We start from the raw sequence: 24,227 nt of genomic DNA, 5'->3' as shown, positions 1-24,227 counted from the left end.
CTAGTTGTAGTGAGTAACTCGTGCCAGCGATGGCAGATGAGGGCTAAGAGGGTATAGCCCTACAAACCCCACCCTGAGCTCTGGATGACCTGCCAACCTGGCAACCTTACTGCCCCATGTACCGTTCCAGGGCTCAGCCTCTTTGAAAGCTGTGGGTTGGAGTTTAAATTCCCGTACATGTTTGTAAGACCTGTGAGAGGCCCACAATTTGTGTTTCACAAGCTGCTTAAAGGGAGATTTATTATGAATCTTTCCAGTGTCGTAAACCTGGTTAAAACATCAACATGATTAAAGAACAGTTTGAGACTTTAGGACAGGAGCATCGCCCTGTCCAACCCTGGAATTTTTTTCTTCACTCCTCTCTTAGATCTCAGTTTTTTCTGTAAATACTTGAAATTATATTTAGCAGTTGCATCATTTTTGAGTAGCAAACCTAAAAAGAAACTCTTGACTCCAACAGTTTTTGGGATCAGACTTTTAATTGGACTTAAATTCACATAAATAACATTGGTTCATATATATTTTGTATAATATACAACTTTATATAATATATATTTCCCCCTATGATTTACATTCCTCTCTGACTAAAAGTATATCTGTTATATCTATGGAAACAGGAAGCATTGCAGGAAGGCAAAACTGCTCTTTTTGTGCTGTTTCAGTTTTTTTCTCTTTTTTTTAAAATTAAGGTCCAAATGTCAAAAGGAGAGGAGTGCCTTTCTTTTGAGTTGTAAAAAAAAAAAAAAACATTTTCCAAGTTACACAAACAGAAAAGCAGAAAGGAGAATCTATTGCATTGTCTCTAGGGTATTACACTGCACTACAAGGAGTGGGTAGCTATTGAAAATCATTCACCGTATATATTTTACTGTATTGACTTGTGACACAAAAAAAGAGCACTGCAGATGATCTGATATGCATGGCAATGAACATTTTCTGTATGCTTTCGAAGTTTTTTTTCCCCCATTGTAAAAAATAAAAATAAAAATTGAGAATATGTTTGACTCGACAGGAAACCCTATCTCGAAGATAAGGACAGAGTTACAGCATGAACCTGCGGCAAGGTCACATATTCATGCAGTGACCAAGCCAAGCACACTTGCACAGATGACTTGAGCTTGTCGGTCCAGATCACAAATCAACACTGTTCGGCTGCTGCGACCGACATTATTCAGCAAGATGAATGGATATCTGGAAGTCAGGTAACGTCCGGTAAGCTCCCTGCTTTGTTCGTGTGCTGTGTTATCTTTGACATGTGGAACATCTCTATCAATCAACACCTCGAGTAAATATTCATAACTGATGCACCGTTCAGTTTCCCTCGGTGAATAATGCAGATCCGATTTTCACTGCCGTTCCCAACTGACTCATCAAGGAACTTTAAGGTCACTAGCAAATGATTTAAAACAGTGTGTTTGCAGGGTATGCCTGCTTTTTCAAGTGAAGGAGATCATAGCCTGTCAGAGTAGAAATGTTACAAGACAGTCAACAGTTATATACCCCGTGATGAGTAAAAGGAGTGAAATTGGCAATGAGGCGTAAGGTTTCTTGTGTCAAATTGGGTAAAAGTCTGCATCTTTTTTTAAGCACAACCTCCAGTGTCACTTTGTCACAGCTTCTCTCGTCTTTCTGGCTACGCCGCCTCTTAAATCGGCAAAAACTATGATACATATTTGATTGTCTGAATCAGCCCTGCTTCCTTGAATATCAAACCAGAGAGAAACTGTCACCCACGCTAGGCCTTTAAATCCGAACCTGAAAGCAAAACTATTTTTTCCATCTTCAGCTGCTATTTGAATAGTGATCAAGAACAGAAAGAGTTTCGAGGTCAGGTCTGCTTGTAAAATGTTCAGGTGAGCCTCTACCCAAAGGGAAAAAAACAAATTGGTGAGCTTGAAAGAGTTACTTAAATTACCCGGTGAACTGTGAGATCCTATAATGTATCATGCATTTATCACGACAAGACCAACCTAAACTGAACATGGAGTGTGTTGGTGTGTGTGTGTGTGTGGTAACAAATTACAGAGGAACACACAATCATGCCATGACATTGCGACAGACAGCAGGTTTAAGTGTTAACCACCTCCTTCCCTGAAAACTCAACAACAAACAGCTATTAGTTATTCATTATAATCACGATAAAAATCCCACAAACACCATCATAATCATATCCCTTTTCTAAACATAGTTTCACTGTATGCTATTGAAAAAATGCAATGGGGAGGACAAGTCGCTGGTTGTGTTTAAAGCACAGTAAACAAAACTTAAAAGCTGTGACTTCTTTCTTTATTGCAAAGTTCTCCGAGTGACCAAAAGAGGTTTTACCGCAGTGTGTTTTACACGCTAACCACCATAAATTACTTTGAAAATATGAGCAGAAAAATAGGATGAGTTAACACAACCAGCAGCAGTGCTTATTGTCTCTTACCCTCCCCATTACAACCCTGCCACACATTTCCATCTTTTTCAATACTCACAGAGGGGAGTTAGTGTTAATTAAAAAGTGCATCATGAATATGTTGCGATTAATAATAAAAGTAAACTTGTTTTTTTCCATAAATAACGCTTTTTTTCCCTCTAGTTATCAATAAACCTCTTATTATACAAGTCGAGTAGTCACACGATGCAAATCTGCCCCCTGGGATCTTGTTAATAAAGAATCCGGGAGCGACGCTAACGCTTCCTGAAATAAGGAAGCTGTGACCTGTCAATACAAAACAAGACTGACGGGTCAAATCCAGGAGGAAGATCGAGGAAAGGACTATAGCAGTGACCACACATAGCTATTAAGGACACAACACATGAACAGCGGCAAGGAAACACTTGCAGTACAGCCTGCTGTAGTAGACAAACTGAAAAACAATGGGACATTTTAAGAATCAAGAGTCTCTGTGTGGGAAAAAGAATACCACTGTCGTGTCTGGACTGATGCGGGAGGTTTTAGTGTTTTTGTTTCATCGGTATGATCACACTGTACTGTGTTTATGCATACATCATTAAACTCAAAATATGCAGTTAAGCTCTGTGTTACTTTTACAACCAAGAAAAAATACTACTGAACTCGCTGTCTTAATTTGTAGTTTTTTTCCTAGTCTTAAATCTTCTTACAGTGAATTTGCAGTTACTGGTGTGCATTATTTTTCCATTGTGTGCAGTAAATACAAAACTCTACCAAGCTAGAGATTGTAATGTCTATAATTGGATGTCTGCACACACATTTGGAGAAACTGTAAGATACTTTGATGTATTTGCTAAAATATGATCAGCAAAGATCTGTTCATAATTTTGCTTTTTATTTGTTTTTATTAATGTAGAAATCAAAAAAATGACTGAATAAAAGCAAAGAGGTTTAAAAAAAAAAAAAAGCTTGGTATTGTACGTTTCCCAGAGAATGTATGTACTAGTGTAAACCTTGTAGGAATCAAAATTCCCCAAAGGAAAAAAGCTCCTTTTTTGGGGGACAGGCTGGCAGCATTTCAAAAGCTTACCCATTCACACGTTACACTTTTGTTAAATCTGTAATAAAAGAGAAATTTAAACACTTTAGACACTTATGATCAGAAGGTTACGTTCTGCAGCTTGAAAGTTGGAGCTTCCACAATTTATGCTACAAGGCCAGCTCGGCTGCTTGCGCTGTAATAACAGACATGAAAGTGGCATCAATTTTCATACTACTAAGACAGACGATAAACTAAAGACAAATCCTGACTGCTTGACCCTAACGCTGGGGGGATCCAGACACTCTGAAATGATGTGTGGGGTAATTTGCTGGTAGGTTTGTGTTTACTTGTCCCCTTAGAGAGAAGGGTAATTTATAATCAAGACATTAAAAGATCGGCTTTTTTGGGAACAACAGTGCCCCTGATACTCAGGGCATGAGGAGGCTCACTTACTGGTTCGATACAGCTAAAAATTGTGATTCTAAGCATCTGCTATGGCCTTTCCATCCACCTGTTTGATAACTATTATGGATTGGTGGATGGCACTTTCCACTGCTGTGGTCAAAGCATCAATCGGTTTTCTATTCATTTTTCTCTGTATATTTTTCCTTTTCTGTCTTTCTCATAATCTACCACAGGTTAAGTAGTTTCACTGTTCATGTGCTGCACCTTCAAACTTTAAATGGCTGACATGAAGATTCTCACTTTGGTCTTCTGCCTGGGGTGAAACACAGATGAAAAAAGGAAGACCTTAAATGGTCCTGAAAATACAGGACACCAAAGCTTTCTCTGTCAGTGACTGCAGGGCATCGGATGGACTTCACGTATGCTGATGGCTGCAGTCAAAAGACCTCATTCCCATTCGTTGATGATGGATTTGCAAAATATTGGATGGCTACAAACTAACCGGACTGACATTTTTCCAGACTGCTGTGCATATTTGCAACTTTTTAAACCCATATGAAAGTAACTAGCTAACATGAGCCACCGTGTCAGTGTTTTAATCGCATTTACAGTCACACGACCACTCAGTGGCAGGTCTTCATCCCGGTCAAGTATGGCGAGTCTTGCCGGCACATCCCCATTTGCTGCTGCTGGTGCTCTTGAAGATCCGAGGCCACACCATCGACAAAATCGGGGACAGGTAGCCCTGAGAGTATCATGACTGACTTGTTCCAGATCATGAAAGTGGGTACAACAGGTAGGAGGAAGGAGATTTCAAAGGTGTGGATATGCTGGGAATTCATGGCATCGTAAAAGGACAGCGAATTGTTGTCGTAGTCCAGCAGGACACCCAGCCGCCTCAGCTGCAGACTCGCCTCCACCAGCATCTCCTTACCATCGTGCCGCACCATAAAGTTGTTGTTGCAACGTGAGAACACCCACGAGGATGAGTTTTTGCCGCTCCATTCGTTTTTCGGGGCTGATTTGTAAGCCACGCCGATGGCATACCTGCAGGGAAAGCACATTTTGGAACACATTACTGATCTGAAGCAAGTGTCCTCCTTAATGACTTTACTTACACAGTCAGGCTACCTCATGCTGAGGACACACAAGATACACGTAGCCCCTTTGGGTTTTTTGTGCATGAAAAAGGTCTACTTCACAGCCAATTAGTGAAAATATAATTAGGATAAGAGTATACACTGTGTGTGTCTGTTGTATGTGTGTGTGCATGGTGTGTGTGGGGGAGGTTGCGTAACAGCCTAGATTTAAACTCCCAAAAGAAAGATATTTCAGTTTACCAAGCCTCCTTGCAGGCTTATATAATGCACTTGTGCGTGCGTGCAATTCTTACCATGTGGATGCTCCGAGTAGCACCTCCCAGTAGTGACACCCGCTGTCAATAAAGACATTACCAGCAGCTCCATAGGAGCCTGTTCCGCTGAAGCGCTCCGGGGTGTGGCTCTTCTTCAGCGAGCTCTCGTCCTTCTCCATGGTCAGGCAGTCGTTGGACAGACGTAACTTCTTGTGGGCTGTTTTTGGGTCCAACTTGAAAGGTTGACCTGGGAGGAGATATAATTACGTGCTGTTACTGCATGTAATAATAAAAATACCGTCATCATTAAATTCCAAATCTTCATGAATGGCACACAAACAAAGATGTGACCTGAGATGTTTAATTATTACCTCGATAATGCTGAAATATTATAACTGGTTAGGGTAAGCGCTCATTTCTAATGTCATTTTTTAATACAGATATATCATGGTTATAATTATGACTATGATTATTACTAGCAGTGATAGCTGTACATGTTGTAACAGTAACAGATGGATAAACAGATCTGTATTTATAAATGATACACAAAGGAGGAGTAATCTTATATAAATGATGAATTAAGCACTTGCTAATACCTTATAAATACCTTATTAATGCTTAATAGTGTGACATTATTATACAGCGTTATTTATTACTGTAATGAAAACCCAAATACAGAAGCTCACTGTGCACATTTTTAGGTATAACATGCTCATTTTATACTACAGCTTTCAAAATAGTGTTCAGGTGTTGTTTGACTGAAATTGCTTTGTTTACTTTATTCTCATGAACGAATATATTTATTGGTTGTAGAGCTGTGGGTGTTATGGGAAATGTATTTTTGATTTGTAATAACTCCACCAATGTGGACCTCAAACTTATCGACATACTAGAACGTCTGTATGTTTAGAGCATTAGCTCTGCGTGTGGATATAAACAGAACCAAAACAGGAGGGGGATTATTATATGAGAGACACATCAGGAGGATTAGGTGACAGCCAAGGCAGAGAATGAAGAGATTGCTTCATCTTTGCAGGCTTCTACTGGCGTGGAAGCCAAGATTTTTGGTGAAATACACAGTGTATTTGTGTGTAACAGTTTTTGTTTTCATCAAGAACATGTTCAGTGTTGGTGCAAACATCCTGTGTGAAAATAAAGAAGGCAAATAACTGCAGAGAAATGGCTTCATACGGCGCATTAGGTAATGATTGAGTAATGGTTAGCTATATGCTCATGCTGCTTAAGCTTCTTAGCTGTGTGGAGCTGGTAATAAGTGGTTAAAGTGTGCAAGTCTGGTGAATGTTGCAACGTTTGAAAATGGTTCAGGTACACAGTGTACTGGAAATATATGAAAATATTGCAAGGTGAGGGATCCAATCATGATCAAGTGATCATGGCTGACTATTTTATTTTTTAGTTCCTCCATGTTTTAGGTCCCACTGAGAAATAAACTAGGAGACGAACCAGAACTGTGCCTCCAAAATTGAGTTACAAGTTGCTTACACCTGCACTCCTCACAAAGCTTAACTGACAGTGTTTTTAGTCCGGACTTCAGGTTAAAACACACCCAAGCTCTTTTTTGGTCTCCACCATCTCTTACTAAAATGTTCTCTCTTTCAGCTCTTTAATGCTTCTGTATGTTCACCTGCTAGTTTCTGATTGTGTGTCTGCCATTGTTTTTTTTCCACTCAAGCTTGTGAAGTGAAAGAGGCCGGCGATGCCACAAGATAAAAGGAAGAAAGAACCAAAAATAAGAATAAAACGAGAGGAAGATTTCAACCCAGAGCAGCAAAAGCAGAAAACAAATAGAAAGCGGGGTGAGAAGTGCTTGCAGAGAACTCACAGGGAGAGACACAAGAGGAGAATGTTTGAGATACAAGGGCGAGAGTCTAAACTTCAAAGCTTCTCACAGCCTTTGGTGAAAACATTTCGTAACAGTGGAGGAAGCCACCCGGCATTTTCCTCTGTGCCTCCAATCACACAGACTTGGAAATTAGCTGAAGGAAATAGCCTTTACTTCCACCACGATAGGTAGAGGTTGGGGCTTTTCAGTGGAAATGTTACTACCCGGCTGCAACAATTCAGTTTGCAATGGCACCAGTAATTTGGGTGTAATGGGTGGAAAATTGGGAGGGCAAAACTAGGTGAGTGGCAGAGAGAGAGAGGAGCTATGGAGCGAGAAGGAGAAGAGAAGTTGAGGGGATAATATGAGACTGAAGATTCGGCAGAGGATCCCCTCACAACCTCTCAATGTGTGTGTGCGCGTAGGCTTCATGGAAGTCAGCCACATCCCTTCCAGACCTGACATTTAACTCTGACACCTCTCATCTCATCTCTCAGCCTCCCTGAGCCTCCCATGGCTTAATGAGCGACACAATGAGGACCCGGACTCCGCCTCCCCTCTCTCTATCTGCCCTTGCCTTCATCTCTCTTCCCCCCATTCTTTCATTCTCATCCTCTCTATCCTCTCTCCACTCTCACACACTCCCCTCTCCAATAATCTGCGTGGTGAGTGTGTGTTACCGCATGTGGATATGAGACGACGAGGCCAATGCGCTGCTGGCAGCCAATTACATTAATGCGCTCTCTTCTTTGAACTGCTTATCGCTGCCAGCGCAGCCATTTCCAAACACTGGGGCTCTGTCATGCCTTTCCAGGGGATGACTCCTGAGAGCCCAGGCTGGGCCCGAGGTTCAGGAAGGGGAGACGCACGTGACGGTAGAGGACAAGCAGGCCCGTACACAAGGCATCAACTAGAGCCTCTCCAAGAAGCAGACATGGCGTTCAGTAAATTCCCAAGAAGAAATGTTTTGAACCGGGCCAGCAGGATTCTTGTAAATGGACAAAGTCTGAAATAATCAGTTTGCACCTAAACTGTGAGTTTTTTGGCATGATTTCACTGCAAATAAAACTATCAAAATGGACGGTACAACTGAAATAACCCATGAATATGTTGAATAGCTGGAAGGTTTAGAGACTAAACGGTTACAAATTTGAAAGAAAAAAAAATTGCCTGCAACTTGTAACCACTGCCTAAGTTTTCATTTCCTGTTTTAAGGCACCTGCAAGCCATGTCTACTCCCAGAATGAGTCATAAGTCTGTCACTGGTGAAAATGAGCCCAATACATTTCTGTGCTGAACATAGAAATTTAGCAACTTGTACTTTAGCGTTTTCATTTTATGAAGCCGTTCTACATTACTATTCATACATCAGTACTTTAACTTAATGCTGAATGTCGGACAAACCTACACGCAGTGAAGAATGTTCTACTGTTGACAGTTCTTCTTTTATTTAAGTTAAAGATTTGAGTACTCAGTGCGCCGCTGAAGCTTCTCCATGTTGCAGAGCCGCCATGAAATGAACAGACCCAGAGTCACAGCGAGTCTGCTGGTATTTGCTAGCAGCACTTGGAGAACATGCCAAATTTGATTTCTTCTGGAGTGCTGTACTGCTGGCCTAAAGGTGTAAATAAGTCATGTGTGGAGTTCTACATTAGGAAGAAGACCGTTTCAAAATAAGAAAGTGAATGTTTACTTCAAAGAAAGTTCGGAACCCTTCTTACATCAGCTACCTCTAGAAACCACACAGGCACGCCCCCACACAATAAAGTTCTTGACCAAAAATATGCACATAGCTGTCAGATTCTAGAGCCAAAACAATAAAGACGAGATGGGGGAGCAGCAAATCTCAGGGATGTAATATCCAAGCGGTAACTGTGATTAGCGTGCTTCAGCTTCTGCAGAAATACTCAGCGATATCTGTGTCTGCAGAGATAATCGCTCTTCGTTAGACTGCCTCAGAGCTGTGCATTGTTACGTACTTGCGAGTCTTTAATGGAACCTTGTAAAACACAGAAATGAAATTGCATCAAGGAAAAAAAAAGAGAGGAGAGAAATAAAAGAGACAACTGTTGGGGGAGCATTTATAAAAAGTAATTTCATTCCAACTTCATTCTGCTGGGTCTTTGCTGAAGTAGTTGCAGTGGGGCAACATCTGGGTAATCGACTTTATTTCAATTCAGTCAATTTCACCCACACTTCTTCTTTTTCCTGGTTTCCATTTTTGCTGAGGGAAAGATTGGGTTGCCTCCATAATGAAGGAGATAGAAAAAAAAGATCCATTTTACTGCACAACTAAACAATTACTGCAGTAGAAACAGCAGCATCAGGGACACCGAGCGAGCTCTCTTGACACAGCAGCAGCGTAACGCAACCTTGTATCCTTTCACAGGTTTTTACATTTGTTTAGAAGTTGCCAACTGGCAGCGTGCCGCTTTGCTTCTAATTGTCTCGTTCATATGTGACGTGGCGTCGAATCCAGCTGTGCTGACTACTTTCATCTGTCTGAGATACAGAGGTACACTGGTGAGATTAGAAATGCAGCAGCCATGTAACACAGACGGGGACATCCAATAACGCTGCATGGGTATTAGGTGCTCAGCATGACTTCTTGGCATCGAGAGTGTTTATGTGTCACATCCTCTCTTTTCAGTCCTTCCTGGGCAATTTTTGGCTCTTTCTACAAAACTTCTCCAAAAACTGGAAAAGTCTTTGTGTAGTGAAAAAGCAAAGACAAACAGCAGTCCTTGATCTTCTGCAGTTTCACCCTTTAACGAACTAGGCAAAGTCTTCAGAGACCAGTGCTAGAAAAATAATATTCAGTAAGGCTTCTGGGTCTGCTTAGAATTTCACTGTGATTATGAAGCCATTTTTGGAAAGGAAGCGTCTGTGATGGTTCGTTAGAGTAAAAGCATGTGAAAGACTGCCTTTTTTCCCCCCCTTCTTCCAGCGAGATTCTTTCTCAGGGCTTTTGCTGGTGTGTGTGAAATGTAATCATTCACTAAAACAAAGCCACGCTCTCGGTATTCCCTCTTTTGTTGTGTCAATTCACATAAATGTGCTGCACTGCAGGAAAAAAATAGCAAATGTATCAAAGGGGACTTGAAAGCATGGCTTTATTATGAAGCTTTCCTTGGTGAGATGCTGATCGTTCTAGCTTCCAGCATTCACATTCAGTTTGCTGTCTGGCATTTTAACACAACCCCAATCGCCCCCTCCACCTGCTGGCATTTTCACCAGCTGAATTAATGAACTTCAGCGAGCAACTATAAGAAAAAACTCTGCCAGCCTCACAAATACAAATGACAAAACATGGTCATATATTATACTGCAAAAAGTAAATCATTGAATTCCGGTGTTCCAATCACTTCCATGGCCACAGGTGTACAAAATCAAAACAGCCAGGCATGCAGACTGTTTCTACAAACATTCGTGAAAGAATGGGTCGCACTCAGGGTCTCAGTGAATTCCAGAGTGGTACTGTGATAGCATGCTGCCAAGTCTTGTCATAAAATTTCCTCACTAACCCTAACCCTTCAAATTAAAGAGTTCCATGAAATGGGTTTCCATGACCGAGCAGCCGCTGCACACTCCTAAACCTCATGCAAACCCTTCCAAGAAGAGTCGAAGTTGTCATAGCAGCAAAAGATGGGCATGAGGTCTAGGAGTGGACATCATATTAAACTTGATAGATTAAGAATGGGATGTCACTGAAGGACGATGTAGCGTACGATGGCACCATAGGCTTTGAAAGTTAAAGCTGATGTTTAATTGGCTTGGTAACCTTCAAGATAACAATAACAGGATAATAATAAGATCTTTTAATTGTGGTTTATGATAAAACTGAGCTGCTTCACGTTCAGCTAATGAGAAACGCTACGTGCTAGCGCTGACAGCTCATAAAAACAAAGCTATTTATAACGCAGTGAAGTGACCTGGCTGTCTTCAGCTCTATGGAATATTTGGATATCAACAAGAAAGATGAAATCATGCAACACTATGTGGGAAGACTGAAGCCAATAAATGCGCCATCAATCAGTACTTCTTAAAAGTTCTTAACTACTTCTTAATGAAGGAACATTCCCAAGAGGGCGGCACATTCTTACATTTATGGAAAACAATGAAGCTCTATTGCATCGAGGAATCAGCTAACATCTGTCCAAAAAACTACTTTCTTGTTCTTTTTCATCATATAATGAAATTTCTTGACAGTGCATATAGTGATGGACTACAGAGTTTGATGCTAGACTGGATCAGCTAGGGGGATGTTCTATTCTGTGTCAATTGCTTGTTTTTCTATGGAGCTGTGATTTATTGTTTTCACTGTCAAGCAACTCAAGGTGCTGTGGGACTTCTAAAAGGTTGCCTGGCAGCTAAATAGGTCAGACTTTACTTTTTAAATGTCTTTTCAGACTGATGTGCCCCTGACAAGCAGCCTAAACACTGTTGCTTTAAAACCCTCTGAATCGGAAAGCCCCTGATTGAAAGCACGCATGGTACCCATCTAAAAAGAGTAATTTCAAAAACTTTTTCCAAAAAAGAAAAAAAAAAAGTCAAAGTGACAGGTAGAGACAAACTGGGAGACATTTGGAGTTTTGGTTTGCAAACTCTGTTCTGTGAGAGGATTTATTAAAAAACAGAATCGTAAATCCCAGTGCCAGTGTTACTTCAGGGGCCCGTGGGGGCCAGACGAGTTGTTGCAGGATTATTGTTTGTCTTGTTCTTGGAAACAGTTCTTTATGACTAATGACAGCATTTTGGGTTTTTTTGTCTCATGCTGCAAAACGAAGGTGGAACTCGACACATACCTCCCAGAAGGGCATACATAATGGATACGGATCTAAACATAACAGGTGTCTTAAACACAATGTTGGAATTGGAGAGAAATTCAATATTTGGTGCTGCGTCTGATTGCTGGGACTTTCTTTTTAATATTATAGAGTCTTTATAGGCTATAAATTGCCCTGAGGCGAGTGTTGCAAATTGGCACTACCTAAATCAAAAGAACTGAACTGCTTTATCTAATTTTACTGTTAATCTATTTAAAATCAAAGTCATGGAGATATTCCAGGGCTACTTTTTGTGCATGTACAGACTGTCTCTCTATTGTTTTTAATTTATTTGACAGATCAGAACAAACGGGGAGTTAGACGTAGCACTGACATGCAAAAAAGATCAACGATCTACCAGGAATGCTTTAAAATCCCATGCACCATGTGCCACTATTCTATGTGGACGCTTCCTCTTCTCCTCCTCTATAGCTTTCCAACCTCTACTCCGATTTACCTCCTGTTTCTTCATCTCATCTCTACCTCCGACTGTTTACTTTAAGGAGTGCGTGGTAGCTCGGGGCCTGTCATCAGAGATGCATGCTGGGTAAATATTATTGCAGGCCCTTTAACAGGAGGAGGGACGTGTATCCCTGGGGCACCTTGACATGTGATATTTTCAGCCGGGATTTTAGCTGCTTACCTAATATTGTGTCTAGGATCTGAGGAACACACACATACACACACCCACAAACTCTCTGGGGGTTTGCTGACTCCCTGCTTTGTACACACACAATATGGCTGCCCAGAATAGTTTACCAATAGAATGACAAACATTGTTAAGTCAACAGTCCAGTGTTTGACTGTCAGCAAAGTTGCTGCCTACAGGAAGGCAAGTATTCATTCAGATTGGGTTTTGTTTAGACATAAACAATATGCTCACTCAAAATAGAGGCTAATCTTTAGTTAAAACAATAGAGCTGCTACATGAAGACATATTTAAGCCTGGGTTTATATTGTTGGTGCTCCTCCGTCAGACAGTTTCTTTTGTTCTAGAAAATTACAGTGGAGGCTTCACGCTGTGGGACAGCTCCAAATGTTAAGCCAGAAAGCTGGAATGTGAATGCGTCTGGTCATTGTAAAAACACACTATCATAGCTAAACTGACAACATATCAGTGGAGATGAGAATGTAATAGCTAGAAATATTCACAAAAAACTTAAAAAAAAACCCCTGTCATGTTCAAAAGAAGCTATTCGTGGCCTTGGCTGAGGAAATTCCAACTTATAGTTGAAATCCAGCTGCAACAGCACTTCAAAATCAGAAGTTATGAGTGGGACAGCCTGCTCCATAGGACTATAGTGAGTGGCCTGCAGTGTGGAATAATTTTAGACTGTATATAAAAGATGGACACAGCCACCGTGACATCACTCACTGACTGGTGAGTGAGTCTGGTTTTGCAGCCTAGAGGATCTTGGATGTGGGTGTACTGGTGTTTTACTGGTGTTTGAAAACCAGACTTGACAAAGAGCAGATCTGACTTAAAAACCCAGGAAGACACGCTCAAGAGCATATCCTGCTTTATTTTCTGTTTCACTCTAACTGGGACTAGATTTTTGCAAAATAATAAGGTCGTAGATCAAGAAAGTGGTAGGGCCTTTATTTACTTACAGTTCTATATAATCAGACGTCTCGTTCCAACTGTCTGTGGGAATAACAGTCAGACACAGACAGATAGAGAGAGGCACTGCATGATAAACTGTAAGACCAATCTACATAACATGCAAAAAAACCACTCATTCTAAATTTAAATCTGTTCTCTGTCCTAAATAACCAAACTGCTTCATACTCTGAGTGCAGCTTTGTTTCTTGTTGATATGAATTCATTACCGAGACAGTCAGGCAATTAAAAAAATGCACAAACAGGGCACCGCCTAATAGAAGCAGTCTGGATTAATATGGGTTCTTGTTGTTTTGTGAGCTACAACTTTAATAAATTGTGACCGAGCAGAGATGCAAACTTAACTGAATTTAATGCTTAAAAATGCATAAAAATATTTTTTTGCTTAAGCACAAATGTAATCATTATTATATCGTTTTCAAAAAAGATGTTTTTTTAATAACTAAATGCTTCAATTTAAAATAATATTTTACTATCATAATTTTTTCTATAATAAATAAAAGATATATTAAAGAACAATAAAGCAAATATCTGTGAAAAATACGAGTCATAAAAAGAAAACGTGCTTTTTCTGTACTTTAATAACACCACTCTGTGCTTGTTTAAAGTGAATGTGTTTCCCATTGAAGAATTACAAAGTGTAACTGGACTGGCATATTGCACTTTTACCCATCTCTCCACGTTGCTGAGGCCTGGGTTGTATTATTGGGTAAAAGCAGTAGTCTGAGGGCACTCACGTCTGCAGACACTCATCCCTGCAAAGAGCTATTTGGTGTCTTTTATTCACCCAACACTCTTCCTTTCTCACTCTCAATCTGTCACGTTTCATCCACTTGCACATGCTCTCTCTGCGTCTCTGTAGGTTTCTGGCTCCATTTTTTGAAGACAGTCATGTAGAAACCTGGTCACAGTTCAATCTGAGGTAAATGCACAGTTGTGATACTAAAAGGTCACACAAGCACACTTGCTTGTACAGCACTGCGCAAAAGTCTTAAGCAACCCTTCATTTTTTCTTATATTTGGGAAAATGAGAAATAGGTGCGGTGATTTATTGAAACGTGTCCAAACATACATCTAAATTTAGTATATAAGGCAAAATCAGTTTGTACAATTCTAACAAGCTTTAAAGTCAAGATTTGGTATGCCCACCTTTATTCTTCAACAAAGTCTGAACTCTCTTAGGCAAACTGTTATCACTTTTTCAGAATGAGGGTCTGTTAGCTGCTGCTACAGACTCTTTTTAGATGATATTGGATGGTGGATCAAAATGTGACGGTGTTTTTCAGTGTTCATAATTACATCAGTTTTGACAAGTTCTCAAACACCACTGACTAAAATACAGAACGAAGCCATGACATATCCTCAACCGTGGTTTACAGATAGCTGTAGACACTTCCTGCCATGATTTTCTCCCGACCTACTACATACATACTGATGACAATTTAAACATCCATCTATTCGCTTCCGCTTATCCTTTTCAGGGTCACAGGAGCCTATCCCAGCTGTCATAGGGCGAGAAGCAGGGTACACCCTGGACAGGTCGCCAGTCTGTCACAGGGCTAACACACAGAGACAAACAACCATTTGCACCCACGGGCAATTTTGACTGCTCAAATAACCCTTCTTCACTATAATAACCTTTCCCCACTAACAGCATGTCTTTGGACTGTGGGAGGAAGCCGGAGTACCCAGGGAGAACCCATACGAATCCACACAGAAACTCCACACAGAAAGACCCCGGCCTGATGGTGGAATTGAACACAGGACCTTCTTTCTGTGCAGCAACAGTGCTAACCACCGTGCCACCATGCCGCCGATTTAAACGAAAGTTTAAAATGTATTTCTTTACCTGTTAACAAACTAAAAATCCCCCACTTTCATCTAAAAATGATAAGACAGAATGACTGAACTGAAAAATTTCACAAAGCCTGGAGCACTTTTGCTCAAGACGCCTTTGAAAAGTTGAAAGAAACTCTGGCTCCTAGGAAGAAAAATATGGAGACACGAGGAGTGGCTCAAGACTTCTGCGCAGTACTGTACATGCACATGCCCCTCTTAGCATCATGCTTAATTCATATGTTATTCAAAAAGCTGTGAGTTACTTCACATGTTGGCTGCGAGCATCCCACAGCAAAGTGATACTTCCATATGCTCCAGCGTTAGTGCCACTGTTCACTTTCAGGCACTCGAGGTTTATCTTTTATTAGACTGACCTCAAAAGCCAGTGAAAGCTCTAGGACATGATTTTAAACGTTGTCTCAATCAAGCCAACCTGAATTTCAAAAGGATGAAATCATTTAAAGATTGAACACTTGAGATGGGTAGTATATATATATATCTATATCTATATCTATATATATATATATATATATAAAAGATAGAAATCTCTGTTGCAGAAAATGAGCAGGTGTCTTATTTTACTCCTTTTTACTTGTAAAATGTTGTTGAGTAGCTTCAAGATGCTGCCTTCAGGCGGAAATGTGGACTGGACTACAGAGAGCTGTTGGTAAGATGAAAATCCCCCAATATTTTTTTTTAGCTCCTAATGAGATCACATGAAGCAGTTTATATGCTTTTAAACATTTCCCACTGGAGCCACAAAATGATTTATACAGTACGCAATTACTATTTATTTATTTTTACACACTTTTATGCCATAGTAGTGTAGTAAAACTGGTGAAATGCTCCTTTATTATTCCTGGATTCCACCACAATACATCCTAAATTTTCAAGATTCCTGAAAAACAATTTAACATAATAATCCAACTTCTTGAATATCTTCTAATAAGAAGAAGACTTTAAAACAAATGTTTAAAGTATTTGGTGCTAATACCTGTAGGGCTGCCCAGTGTTAAGACTGAAAGGTGTATCATCTTTAAAAAAAATAAATAAATAAAAAAAAAAGGATAAGCATGACCTCTGAGATTATTTGACAGATGGCATAAAGATTGAAAAATAGACTCCAGACGAGGCGATCATATGCCATAGCCAGGGGTAACAGAGGCCAGCGTGCCAAGAAAGGGGTTAGAGAGGGACACAAAAGCGGAACATGAAAAGTTTGAGGCCACGACAAGCTGTTGCATAACAAAAAAAAAGACCTTAACAAATGGAAAAAAACAACAAAGGCCATGTCAAATTCCTTCACTTTATTTTAACACGATCAGCTCCCATAAAATATCTTTTAGAATTTGTGATGATAATTGGTGTAATATATTAAGCATTTCCTTATGCATTCAGTGCTTTGCATTAAATTGCAATTTGTGTCCTCTGAGGTCAAATAACACGAGTTTATTCAGTTTATTTGCTTGCGATTAAGTCAACATCTGTGCTTATTAGGAAACTTGTTCACATTTAGTTAGGTTCTCTGACTCTGTGTACCATATTTGTTAGTTTCAGTTCATAAAATTAGAATTGTTATAATTATTAAAACTATTAATATCTTTGGGAATTCACCTTGTTTTGAGGTTTGAGAGTTGCTGCAATCCCAAATATGATCTGCAGCAATTTAAGAAGTCATGTTGTTGAAAAGGCAGGATTGTGATGCATGACGTTATAGTATCTGGTAGTGCTACATGTCAAAATGCTCTTTGCTTGCAACCCTCTGCCTGAAATATGATGAGCTTAGGTTAAAAGCCCCCAGATCCTCTCATCCTAAAATACTGAGACAGCTAAACCTTCCAATCTAGTCACAGACAAAAAAAGAGACTTCAAGTGCAAGTTCTGAGCTCAAAAGCTTGCTACTTGAGCCCACAGAGCAGCAGAGTCAGAAGGAAAAAACTCTAATAAGCCTGTCAAAGTGAGATATCTGTGATCGGTTTTGTTGTGACCCATTTTAATCCAAAATCACTATTCAACTTCACCAGAACAGATGAGTGAGGCTCTGTAATCTCAATACCAATTCTTCTGCCAAAAATAAAGTGGGAGAGGAGAGGGAGAATGAGGGACAAAGACATGTGAAGAGGCTGACAAAAACACAGGTGTCATAATGAAAACCACAAAACCTCAATCATGGATAAAAATATTAATGTTTTTTGTTATTTTGATGGCTTGTCTAAACCATTACAGCAGAACGAAATGCTGGTTGCCAATCACCGACTCAGAATCTCAACCACTGTTGGCTGTGGGTGGACAAGCTTCTTTCCCCTGATAGCACAGGCTGCCAGAGGAGAGGAAGAATGCCAGTGTGGGGGTAGAGGGGGAGAGAGAAAATCATTCAATATTGCACTAAACTACAGCTTTAGCCGATGTAGTGCATTATACTAATGCATATGATATACTTTGTCATGTAGTGTGCTATCTTGTACTATGCTGTAGTGGCAAATATGTATGGTAATAGGCAGTGGACAGAGATTTCGTTTATGTGTGGGTGGGTTTGACTGTTTCTTACATGAGAGCTCATGGTGACTTACTATTCTGTTCATACGGTTAAGAGTATACATATATCTATATAATATACATAATGCATTTGACCTCAATTTATTAGTAAAGCCAGGCATGATTCTCTTTAATGTCAACCATAAAACCAGTATTTACTACATATATCACAACTTTTTATGTAGTCAGTACACTATTGTTTAAATATAGGTATTTTAAAATTATTCACTATGTGTGGTACAGTATAGTTTAGACTGTGATTTTAGCCCACTGGTAGGTGTTTGCTAGGCAACATGATGCATAAGGAAAAAATTAGATGTTGTCGCAAAATAAAAATGATTTCCTGAGGTGGTATTTGTGTATGCACATTATATGTGGGTCTTTTTAATTTATTGGTAGGTTGCCAGGCAACATGATCACATCATATCTCAATGTCACTGCTGTGAAATAAAAATCCTTGTATGCTTTTATAAGTTGTCGAAAGTGCATAAACTCTACAAGTGGATTGTTTTAGCCTGTTGGTAAGTGGTTGCTAGGCAACACGCTTGATGTTGTAGTTTCTGATATAGATGAGAACCTTCAGGGAACCTTGCTCAACTCCTGATCATGCAGGAAGAGTTTACAAACAAACAGAGATTTCATGTATTATAAAAAGATTACTGTAGACAATCTCTGACTATATCATGTCAATAAAGCTTTACTCAACTGAAATAAACTGGGAAATTTCCAGATGGCAGTATCTCATACAGTGGAAAAAAGGATATGCTGGTGAGGAGGGTGATAGTGCTTTCTAGAAGCCTGCTAAGACGAATACTTAATACTAAAATATGTTAAATCAGTGACATAAACTAAAAAAGGTTCAAACCTTAACTATGCCTATATATCCCAAGTGTATCCTGATGACAGTTAATCCTAAAAACCACTCCCGGCATAGGCTGAAATGAGCTGGCATATCAGCTGCATTTTTGCTTCACTGCACTTCGGCTGCAATTTTAGACTGATTTTAAAATTTTATTGAGCACCCCTGGGGCACATCCTAAATTAGCGATATCGCTGAGGTTTTAACTTATTATATGCCACAGCTGAACCTGATGAATATTCCCGCAAAATAGACTGTGGGTGATGTGACTTTGTAGATACAGCCATAACGTCTCTTTTACTGTTTTTAAAAAAGGAATATTAAGAATGATTCATCTTTGAGTTGAACTAGTGATAAATTATGATGATACCCTGCAATATTCATCATGGTTGTTGTCAGGCAGCGCTAACATATTACCTTATCACTTGATATGGGAGCCTCTAGAGGGGACTTAAATTTGACATTCATTGTAGCTTGCAGTGCAACCAAGAAGCCCCACATTACAGAGAGGTTGGTGCTGTAAGACTTCAGCAAAGGAAAAAATAGTCACAGAATCCATCAATAAATCCAGACTGCTGGAGAACACTGAATTAGATCTAGGTGTAAAACTAAACAAGACTGTCAGTACACAAAATTATTATCTGGAATAAATGTTTAGACCACTCACAATAATCACTCAAAATCAGCAGGAACCACACAGAAACAGCTACTTACAAACTACGGATAGTGGTTTATTTTAAAATACAAATAAATAACCTCTGTGGTGTTTGTCACTAGTTTTGTCACTGGACCTGGTGTTGTGTACTGACAAGTAAATGTTAACAATGTCTATTTAGTGGCACAGACTTGATCCAGTGTGGTCAGTAAACAACACATTCTGTTGTGGCCATGCATTGTTAAAATGTGGTCACAATTTAATTATGTTCCCATGCAATTCTAACCAGTGACCACATCATAATGTTTGGCAAGGCAATATTTTTTCCCCCATGTCCCAAAGGAGTTAAGCATTTTTAAGACTATTCTATCTCTTCAAGTTGACTCTAACCTTACATGCCCCAAAGAGTATCAGCGGTTTTATGAAGTTTATTTGCTCACATTTAGCTAACCTTAAAAACTGCATTTTTTTACTAGCTTGTACTGTTACAGGGAAAAAGAAGCATGTTAAAGCAATGGAAAATAGTTCAAGTCTGAGGCGAGCTTTGACAGCAGCAAACTCTACCTCAGGGAGAAAACAGGAGAAAAGAAACAAAAGAGAAACAACGAAGAATCCGAAGGACGACAATTAAACAGTCTTGTAAAAACAGTGGAAATTTCTCCAAGCAGGAAAAACAACTGCTGTGTACGCGGTATGAACAAAATGAGTACATCTATAGAAGAAGGGAGGATGCCATATCAGTTGTGCGACAGACTGGCGACAGAGGTGCTGGTGCTCAGAGTACTGCAGGTTTAATCCCTGTAACATTTGCAGTGGTAAAAAATAAGTTGTACTGTTGCACAACTCACTGTAATCTGACAGGTGTGTAGGAGAGGAAAAACGTGGAAAAGCTCTCTCGTGCACAGTTTATTTAATTCAGCTACTTGTACGCTTTAATGTGTGTCAAAGCACAGAATACTTGTCAAGGGTCTTGCTACCGAAAGTACTGTATGTACATACTTCAAAAGGTAAGTATGCACATACTTGTAACTTAAATACACACTTTTTGGTGGGGAGAGGGTGTGGAGGTTATAACAGTAAACCTAAGCTGACAAAAAGTGGCTAAAATATGATAAGTAAACGTTACAATTCTCTCTTCTATGTACGAACCACTCAGGATGTGAACTCTATAAGATAAAATAAGTGTGTGAGGATTCCTTACCCATATCCCAATATACTTTAAATCTTACCATCACACTAGTTGTGGTGTTATTACTAGAGCATTATCCATGTAGGATACTTTTTGTGTCATTTTGCAGAATTTGTAGTGGTATTGTGCTGATGGACGATGTAGTCAGAGATTAACTTTAGATCTTACTATAATCATCATAGCGTATGTATATATGAAGTCTGTATGTACAGCCAACAAGTCGCTACTGACCAAGAAAGGTATGAAGCATTTTCCAGGCTCCTTCTATGCCGAGTACAATTAAGCTAGATGGCTCATATGCATGTACATGTACAGTCATAAAGCCATAATTTTCCATTTTTACAGTGTTTACAATTTTCTTGAAATTGATGGCGTCAACACACCAAAAGGTAATGATATGTTTTCAATGTTGTATTGTTGATAATATGGGTTTCTGAGGTCTGCAAACATTAAATTCTGTCTTTATTTACATTTTGCACTGTACCAACTTTTTTGGAATTGCACTTGTAAGAACATCGTAATATCAAATGTCTACTCAAGAAATGTCCAAACACATTTTTGACATAAATACTTTTTGTTGAAAAATTGTCAACTTTTTGATTCTCCACATCAGAGAATGATGAAAGCCTACCTTCTGGAAATATGCTGTCAAATTATACTTTATAATTATACTTTTTGTTTTTTCTTTAACTGTTCATATCTTTAGACTAAAATTATTCAGTGAAGATTGTATGACCTACAGTGAATTGCTTTGAGTGTGAGTGAGTGATTGTGACAGAAATACATTAGGCACTGCTGGCACTCTTGCTGCTTTCTCCTTTCATGTATGCATATACAATGTAATAATCTAAACTAGCTCTGAATCAGCAGCAAATCTGCCATTCACTTGTAAATCAAAGACAGTCCTTTGGGAAAAACACTCAGTCGTGACAACATTATGTTGCACATGTGATACAGAGAGAGATGCAAACTTTTAGCTGTATTAAATATCCAAACCCAAAATAACATGGCTTGTAAATATTCATGAAAAGGCTGGCAGAAGTGTAACGTGTGCCTTCACTTACTGTTGGTTTTGAGGCGGGCTGGCTCACTGTTGCGACTTCCTGCTTGGTTGATAGCCTTGACGAAGAAGATATAACGGGTGCCACTCTGCAAGCCGTGCACCGTGTAGTGGTTCTGCTTGATGTTAGGTACGATCATCCAGCTGTCTGCAGAGTTGTACAAGCCTGGCAGAGCCACAGAGACACACACAAGTACACACAGCATTAGTAACAAGGTTATGTTGCCGCTTTTAAGGTAAGCAGAGTTAGTGTGTCCTGCTAAGAACCTTTTTTTCAGTGATGTTCAAAAGAGTAAAATCTGTTCTCAATTCCGACCAGAGGAGGGTTATTTTTCCTCAAAGCCCCCAAGTGAGTCATCCCCACCCAAATAAGGAGCTCAGAGACCACATGGCTCTCCATGTTATGCAACATTTATGTCTACATACTAATCCATCCCATTACAGTACTTTTACATCAGGTTTAGCATGACAATCTCCCCGGAGGCAATATTGTGCGTTCACTAAGCTAAAACTATAAGCCATTATGAACAAGGTACTCACAATATAAATCTCTGAAGTAAGCGCCTCAAGGCAAAAGACTGTCATTGCCTTTAATGTTCAAATGTATGGAAACACAGGCAGTAACAACATGACCCCATTTGGTGGGCACTTTGATTTAAAGCAGCTTGCAGTATAGAGTTGGTAATGCCAGTTAAGCTGTGCAGTCACCTGCTTCTAAACACAGTCTTCTCAGTCTCTGAGATGTAGCCGACTGTGAAGGATAAAAAAAGGAAATCTCGGCTGTGAGCTAAAGAGTTGATCGCCCACAATGGGGTGCTCCTTTGGCTTTACTCTTGCGTGAAATAACTGGATTGATTTTACACATTAAAATCACTGTTATCGCACAATTACCTGACCCACCACTCTCATGGTGATCAAGGTATGTTTCCTGATTTCAAAGATGAAATAGGCAACTTTGAACACAAGGTGAGATTTATGCAGCTGCTGTGGAGGATTTTAGGGGAGGATTGCTGATTTATGCAAAATGGATATTGCAAAACATGCCAAGTTTGGAGCGGCTGTGCTTACGCTTCATGCATGAACATTGTGTGACATGTTATATTGCGTACCTTTTCCAAAGGCCATCATACAGGACGTGGAAAAAACAGAAAACCAAAAACTGATCACTCTTTCATGGTTTCGTGAACAACACGAGTGTCTTAATAACGCCGATAGCTAAAATGAAAAATGAAATGAATGAACTGACAGCATGAATGATAAAACCAAGATGTGCCAACTGGAGACTATACAGAAATTCTATTTTATGGGCAAACATTTTAGAGGCAGTTTATACAAAGAACTGTGAAATTACGAACACATTCAAAAAACAACAACAAAAAAACCCAAAAGCCATTGCCAAAACCAACAAAGCATCTTGTTTAGTAGACCCACAGCTGAGCCTAACATTTGTGAAGTTGAAAGTAGAATAACCACCCTTTTCATTGTCTCATCCTTCCTCTCAAAGCAGAATTACAAGGAAATAAAAAACACGGAAAGGGAGAGAGTTCTCTGGGCCATGCTTACCTTGTCCCATCTGGTGAGGATGCATTATGAATTATTGAGTAAGATGGAAACAGCATGCATAAGTAATGGCTGAGAGTCTGCTTGTAAATATAAATACTTCACAGGACGCAAATAAGGCCTTTAAAAGTGAGGTGCCTTTAAGAATGAATGAGGGGAGAGGACTCTTAAGGCTGGAGTTGGAGTGGGGGCTACATTTTTTACACAAGCTTTTCTAAGACAAAGAGAGCACAAGCGACACGTCTTCCTTTAATATGACAGAACCTAATTTACACCTTTACACCAGGTACACGATCCATTTTACATGCAAATGTGTTTTATTTCATTCTAGATTTGCAAATATGCATGCACTGTTAACAATGAAATCCTATTGCTGTTTCACTCGAAAAAAAAGAAAAGAAAATCAAGACTGTTGTTCTGCTGTACAGCTGTCCCTTGTTGTCATAAAATTTATGCCACCCACCTGTCGTTTTGGCTGCATCCTGCAGAAATTAGGTAGACTACAGTGTTACGTGGGCTTTCAGAAAGAGATACATGGGAAAGATGAGAGAGAAGGACTTCACACTGCTTTTCATTTTTAAAGCTTTTGATCTCTATAGCACCTCTCCATTTTTGCTAAATAAAATTAGGTCAGTGCGCAGCAATATGCTATTGCTACTTTTGCCAATGAAAGGAGCTTCTTGACACTAGCTTTGGAAAGCACCGTGGCTACAAAGTATGGTGGCGGTGTATGTGAATGAGCCATTTGGGAAAGAGAAAGCGAGGGAATACAGAGAGGAAGTAGATCAGCTTGCGTTGTGCATCCAGACATCAAGAGCTTGTGAATGCATATGTACAGTATGTCTGTGCATCTGTTTGGGTCGCCGTTTTCTCGGAAGCAGGCAGACGAGAAGGGAAGAGCAACATGAAATATCTGGGGAACGCAATAGGGTTTGTCTTTGATGATGCAATATAAAGTTAATGGTGACAGCGTGTGTCTCACTGTGTCCTTGCATAGGTATGTCTTAGTCCTCTGTTCATTTCTTATAAAACAGCCCTATA

At 39.7% G+C, this 24,227-nt stretch overlaps 1 protein-coding gene across 6 annotated transcripts in view; it reads right to left on the bottom strand.

The window, feature by feature from the left end:
* Positions 1-459: 459 nt before the first annotated feature.
* Positions 460-24,227, bottom strand: part of mid2 (midline 2) — a 152,122-nt gene continuing 128,354 nt past the window's right edge. For all 6 annotated transcript variants that reach the window (XM_084948371.1, XM_084948341.1, XM_084948351.1 and 3 more), the window contains 3 exons: positions 21,631-21,792; positions 5,239-5,446; positions 460-4,892 (listed from right to left, as the gene is read on the bottom strand). In XM_084948371.1, coding sequence (XP_084804497.1) covers positions 4,469-4,892; positions 5,239-5,446; positions 21,631-21,792 — 794 coding nt within the window. In that variant the 3' untranslated portion in view covers positions 460-4,468. The remainder of the gene's footprint in view (positions 4,893-5,238; positions 5,447-21,630; positions 21,793-24,227) is intronic.

Source organism: Perissodus microlepis, chromosome 2 (genome assembly GCF_051167445.1).
Source record: "Perissodus microlepis isolate ML-2025 ecotype Zambia chromosome 2, ASM5116744v1, whole genome shotgun sequence".
In the NCBI taxonomy this organism is placed as follows: domain Eukaryota; kingdom Metazoa; phylum Chordata; class Actinopteri; order Cichliformes; family Cichlidae; genus Perissodus; species Perissodus microlepis.
The sequence above is the reverse complement of the archived record's forward strand: the minus strand, read 5'-3'. Positions and strand labels throughout refer to the sequence as shown.